This window comes from Euphorbia lathyris, chromosome 4 (genome assembly GCF_963576675.1).
Source record: "Euphorbia lathyris chromosome 4, ddEupLath1.1, whole genome shotgun sequence".
Lineage (NCBI taxonomy): Eukaryota > Viridiplantae > Streptophyta > Magnoliopsida > Malpighiales > Euphorbiaceae > Euphorbia > Euphorbia lathyris.
This window is the reverse complement of record NC_088913.1, coordinates 61632015-61638540: the sequence shown is the minus strand read 5'-3', so window position 1 is coordinate 61638540 and position 6526 is coordinate 61632015. Positions and strand designations below refer to the sequence as shown.

Here is a 6526-nt window from a genome sequence, read left to right as displayed (position 1 = left end):
GATTTAGTAATAACTATGGAAAGTGGTGAATGCTTCAAACTTTATATTCAAATTTAATCAGACTAATGGATTATTATGCAAGGATAGGAAACACTCTCTGTTTCTCTTTTAGGAGTACACTGGGAGATGTCTGTAAAATTTTGCAGAGAGGAGATGTTGGGTTATGCACTGTTGTTAGTAGCAATGGATGCTTTTTAAGAAAGAAAAAAAAAAAAAAAAAAAAAAAAAAAAGCATCATTGGGCTTTTGATCTTTCATTTTTTTTTTTGTTCATTAAGCCCTTAATCTTTTATTTGGATACACTAAGCCCGGATCATTTATTTTTGGTCTAATTAAACCTCTGCTTACCAAATTAGTAAGCTGTGAACATCTAATTCTATTAAAATACGTAATTAATTTCATATGTATTTGAAATTATAAAAAATATATTTTTTACAGTTTGAATTAAGGATTTTGCATGTTTCCTATAACCACATTACATATCCTATAACCACATTACATATCCAAGACTGCTTTTAATTAGTGAAAAAAATACGAATTTCAAATGCAAGTCCAATAAATAACGCTTCGTTAACCGAGTTTTATGTTCAAAATTAAATTTTTTTTGGTTATCAAAAGAAAAAGATTCCACTCTAGTCATGAAGTCTCGTAGGCGATATGAGGTTACCGACATAAGTCCTGGGCCCGCCGCTTTCTTGATTCACAAGGGTTTATGTTCAAAATTATTTTTTTTTATTATTATTAAGGGTTTAAATAAATAATTAGAGACTTGATCTATCCAAGTAGAAGTTTAAAGGTTCTAATGATTTTTTTTTCCTTGTTTTTATACATAATGACAAAGTAATGATTATTTGTGGTAAGCAGCAAAGAGCCATTCTTGATGATTCCATTGATCATTCTTAATAGTTTATGTTAACCGACCCCGAATCATTTCGGGACTAAGGCTTTATTGTTGTTGTTGTTTGTTACTTATCTGTGTACTGTTTTATTTGGCTTAATATATAATACATTAGAGCCTGTTTGTATTTGGCTAAATAATTCGACCGACTCTCTAAATTTTAAAAATGTTTTATTGGAGTTGGTTACAACATAAAATTCAGAGAGACTTAACCAGCTTTCAAGTTATCCAGAATAAGAACGCATAAAATTCAAAAAACACAATCTCCACTATCATATACATATACAGTAAGCAACATAAAATTTCCTGTAACAAAATCTCACTATTCTGTAGATGTAATAATAGCATATTCGTTACATGTATGAAGAAAAAAGGGCATTTTTCTCTCTTTTTCATTGTAGCCTCACATATAAACCCTCAACCTATAGAGGAACAAAAATAATGATATCTCCAACAACAAAAACAAAATATTTCACTGTGGTAAAAGATTAACAATACTAGTAACAGCGAACTGGTATTTTGGAAGGCAGGTAATGAATCAAGACCTGGATATCCAATTACCTGTTTCGCTTATCTCTCTATCTCAGTCTCTAGGGGAGGAGACAACCCAGATGACTCTGTATGTGTGATGGAAAGGTTGAATTAAGCTACGAACTAGGGAGCATCGAAGAAGTAGGACATGGATCTCAACTGTGTAAAATAATTCTTAGAATTTGAATTTTATTCGTCATTCTGACAACCGACTTACAGTAAGTCCTGTCAAAAGAATTGTTTCAAGAAAGTTCCTGAAGTAAAATTTAGAGAGAAACCAAATCATTAAGTATCTAGAGGGTAATAATTCCAAGAACAAGATAAATGCTTCCATAATCACCTTTCTAATGTAACATATACTTGATTCCAGTCTAGGTGGGAAGTAACGGTTGCCTCTCGTCATGTCCTATATGTGACTAGTCTGAAGATGAAGTGAAACGGGAACACATTTGATCAGATTTGAGTAACACGTTTGAAACTGGAAGCAAAACATGGTTTACAGCAATCAAATTACCTCTTCATTTGCTCCAGCTGCCATATTTATAAATGCTTCTTTTGACCTGAACATGGAACAATATAGTAAACACCAACTTCAACAAAGAAAAAGTTACTTGGACAAGTTGTCCGTTATTCAACACAACTTGGGATTGTAATGGTTAGGGCAGGCTTCTTCTGAGCACTAATCAAACTAGATAACAGAGTTCTTAGCAATTTCAAGGTTTTATATATATGTATGAAAAAAAAAAAAAAATCAGGAGGAGAAAATTGAAATGCTTAAGCTAATTAAGCTGAGTATGACATCTAGATTGCCCATGATGAATGAACCAACTTGCAATTGCTAACTTCAAGAATGATGATCAGATTAAAGTAACAATGATTGTACCTGTTGGTATCAGTAACTTCCACAATCCCATTTTGCTGTTCATCTTTAACTTTTGAAAGGGATGAGAAGAACTGAAAGGGAAAACAAAAACAGAGAGAAGTTACTTTCTTTCGCTCAGAAGTCTGAATAATCTGCGAATTAATCAAACATCTAAGAAGGCCACCTGGTGCATTGAGATGAATACAATAGAAATTCCCAACAGAAAGTTCATTGTCAAAGTATGACCAAACAGAGGTGCAGATGCAAAGCCTGTGAAGATTGTGGCAACTGTAGAAGAGTATTTCTTCAAGATTGTATCTGAAAAAGACAAATGATGCCGCCAATTCATTATGATACAACTTATAAAAATAGACATGATTAAAAACTTTTTAGCAAAAGAAAAAAGGAATCAAATGTATCAGATGCAAAGAACAGGATTGAATCATAGAAGTGGACCTGCATATTTGAAGAAAAAAGAGGACAATATCCCCTGGGCAGCATTGTTACATATCAGAAGCATGGTAGCTTTTGAGAGACCTTGCAGAATGTCAAAGCTGCTGGGACCTGCAACATTCAGCATTAAGTTCAATCCAACCACCATACAGAACAAAAGGAAAGAAAATGATTAGAGCTGTAATAATTTCAGTGTCATCAAATTTAACGGAAGAATACAATTCAAGTGAACAAAGATTCAAGAGCTTGGTCAAAGTGGAGTTCTGACAACAACTAGAATTACAACCAAATTAATAGCACTGTGATCGACTAATTCAACATTTTCTGTGTTGGGACTACCAATAAAATACAATGCAGGAGAATGTAATACATATGAATATCTAGTTCTTGTTGCCAATAATTATTAGAAATGTAATAAATTGGAACTTAATCCACATCAGATCTTGTTACTGCTTGTGATTAGAAATGCCGTACTTCGGTTTCAACAGTTATTTCTTCAATCAGCTGACAGAAACATATATACTTATACGCCATAAAGGAGACACTTTCCCTGAAGAATAATAGCTTAAAACTCAGGAAAAGCATGTACTTCATAGTTTAAAAAGAAACAATAGTTAGCAACTTGTATTTCCAACAAAAATAAAAGAAAAGAAAAAAAAAACAGAAATAGAAGGGAAGCAAACCCCACAAAAATGAAACTGCAATTCCCTGGATACATTTTTCTCAGCTGAAGTTCACCAAAAACTCAGGCACCCTCTACATTTTTTTTTGGACCATATGGATCATGAATATTTTAATTGAATTAAAAAGTTTAATTCTTTATAGGCCATAGAGATCACGAATAATTCATTGAAGTTTAATGCATTCAATGAAGGACGGATGAACAATAAGTTTTCAGCAGTAAGAGTTTGTTTGTTAGGGAGGGAAAAGAAGGAAATAGATATGTATCTAAACACACGTGTCTCGAGATATCCCTATTTCCTTTCCCTCCCTATTCCCACCAGAATGGTTCTCATGCTTAAAAGTTCTCACCAATATCAATAGAATTTTTCATGAAGTGTTTATCAATACGGGCAGGTAAATGAGGTTAAGCACACAGCTGTATCAAAGGTATAAGTTGCACAACAAACTCTGATGGCAATCTGAAGTGGTTGCAGCATATTAAAAATGGAACAACAATACAAATAAGATGCTAGTCTATAATAATGTGTAACCGTGCTCTTACCTTTAAAAGCGGCAATTGCCACAATTCCTAGAAAATTGAAGAAAGCACCATATCCATAGAGAAACAAATTCTGAAAGCCAAACATAGTCAGAATTAGGATCTTACTTAAGGGGAAAATACTTATCCATCCTGCCCATCTTCTATCCTCTCCTACCTAATGCCATCCATCCTTCCAACCAAGTACACATTAAGCTTCTCAAATGCACAAAAATACTTTAAGAAACAATCTTCTGAACAGACCAATTTGGACCCAAACTCATCGCACACTAGATTTGCAGTGTGTGAAATGAACAAATATTACTTTCAAAAATTATATAAATTACTTACAAAGATCAATTAATAAACGTATGCAATTCCTGCAAGTGGAATGGCAGTTGCAGCAGCATCTGCGGGTAAGGAACGCAGCTGATTTATACTAATTCCAATGAGCAATAAAGCGAGAGCCTCCCACTTTTACAAAACCACAGTTTAGTAATGTTCTTACTAAGAACTAGAATAATATTGACAATTATAAACTCAATAGGGCCCATCAACAAGATAATTGAAATCTGATCATGAGCAGTTTAGTTAGGATTCAGAACTAACCTGTAGCACAGAAAATCGGCGCCTCATTATTACCTTTAGCAAAACAGCTATCACCAAAACCTGACTGAAAATTACAAGCATTTCTTTAGAAAACAATGAAAGAAAATCAATCCAACTCAAGAACACCTTGCCATGGAGGAACCTCTTGCCATGGAGGAACCTCAACATGTATGAGGTGTCAAAACAACCTTCTAGGCTCTAGCCTATCTGCACACATGCAGAGTAGCACCCCTCTAAATATCCAGCTAATTGCATTCAAGAATTCTCCGGTTGTTACGCATCAAATATCCCTAACATTTTGGGTCAGGTGTAATTTTACCTCTAACATCTAAAATGGTGCAATTTTACCTCTAACGTTTGTAGCCAAAAGCAATTTTATCCTTAAAGTTGATAAATTGGATCAATTTCAGACACTATTATAAAATACAGTAATTTTTTTCTTTATTTTGCACTAATTGCATATCAATTTTGTAATTTTGCACCAATTTTACCTCTAACGTTGATAAATTGGATCGATTTCAGACACTATTATTCATGACTCAGAAGACAATTTGATGAATTATTTCTCAAATTTACCCAATTTATCAACGTTAGGGATAAAATTGCTCTTGGCTTCCAACATTAGGGATAAAATTATACCATTTTAGACGTTAGGGATAAAATTGCTTCTGACCCAAAATATTAGAGGTATTTTTACACTTTAACCCTTATTTTTGAATTTAAAAAAAAAATTTAATTGGATGTAGGGGGGCAAATGCCCCCTTTGACCGTCCTGGTGACAGTCCAATAAGGCGTCAAATTAGTGTGTAAAATTACTGAGATCACAGTATATATTTATACTTGTAGTAGGTCTCAGCTAATCATATTTCGAGTGTACGTTTTAGTGATGGGAGTGCGTGCAGGTGATTGAAGAATTATTATTTTCCTTTTTCGAATATCGGTCCGGTGTTTTTTTCAATTGAAATTGAAATTGTATTTGTTCTTAAAATGGAAAAGGATAATTAATTAATTGTTTCAGATTGTGTTTTGGTTAAATTTTAGCGATTCATAATCTATGCTAAATAGGTAACTTCATTAAAAATTATACTGCAAAATGTATGTACATGGTGGGGCTTTCTAATAAAATTAGGAAGTAAATTTTGAGTATTGAATACCAATTTGAATTTCCATTGAATTCCATTTCCAATTAAATAAGGTCCTTCGTTATAAAGGATAAATGGGGATGGAATATAGATAAAAAAAATTAAATGGTTAGAAAGATAAAAGAAGGATAAATGTGCCGTATCTCTGTAAAAAAAATTAATTAAGAAATGGTGATATAAAAAGTTGTAATTTTAATATGATCGAAAATTTTGTTTTATCTCTGGTTATTTTATTTTTTTTATTTGGTAGAGAAAGGAAAAAAAAGGAAAAAACAAACAAACAAACCAATTAACTAACATAGGATTAGCTTATGAAAGCTAACCCCCACAAGATCCTCAAAAAGTAAGGAAAAAAGGAAATCCGGAAGATGCGAGAAAGTTGAGACACCCAACATCCTCTCATGGCCTTCCGCAGCAAGGCGATCATCAACCCTGTTCTGCTCCCTGAAAACATGTCCAACGTTGATGGAGTCGAAGGAAGAACATAATTTTTTTGATACCTTTCACTAAATTTTGGTTACCCAAACACAAGGCTTTATTATCAAAGATAATTTTAACTGCTTCAAGGTTGTCAGATTCCACAAGAAGACTTTTCATCCCCAGATTCTTGGCATGCTTAAGACCAGTGAAGATCCCCCAGAGCTCAGCCGTGAAGGAAGATCCCACGCCTATATTCTGAGCAAAGCCAGACACCCAAGCACCACTAGCGTCTCTCAAAACACCACCAGCTGCGGCTTTTGCCGTCCCCAGACACGAACCATTAGTATTAAGCTTCATTATCCCTTCACCAGGTCTACTCCAACCCAAAAGATGAGTCTCTTTCCTCTGGAT

The 6526-nt window shown here is 33.8% G+C and overlaps 1 protein-coding gene across 5 annotated transcripts; it reads right to left on the bottom strand.

Moving 5' to 3' along the window:
• Positions 1–1590: 1590 nt before the first annotated feature.
• LOC136225638 (CMP-sialic acid transporter 2-like) lies at positions 1591–4768 on the bottom strand. 5 transcript variants are annotated; one of them, XM_066013733.1, is made up of 9 exons: positions 4554–4686; positions 4296–4354; positions 3969–4137; positions 2747–2854; positions 2475–2608; positions 2312–2382; positions 1943–1988; positions 1769–1849; positions 1591–1682 (listed from the first exon to the last, which is right to left on the bottom strand). In XM_066013733.1, the coding sequence occupies exons 3-8, from the start codon at positions 4051–4053 to the stop codon at positions 1835–1837; spliced, it is 459 nt and encodes a 152-aa protein (XP_065869805.1). In that variant the 5' UTR covers positions 4054–4137; positions 4296–4354; positions 4554–4686; the 3' UTR covers positions 1591–1682; positions 1769–1834. The 5 variants fall into 5 exon arrangements, with proteins under 5 accessions (XP_065869805.1, XP_065869803.1, XP_065869801.1 ...); XM_066013731.1 differs by having other exon boundaries at positions 4296–4418; positions 4554–4672; XM_066013729.1 differs by lacking the exon at positions 4296–4354 and having other exon boundaries at positions 1591–1653; positions 3969–4038; positions 4554–4768.
• Positions 4769–6526: the final 1758 nt, after the last annotated feature.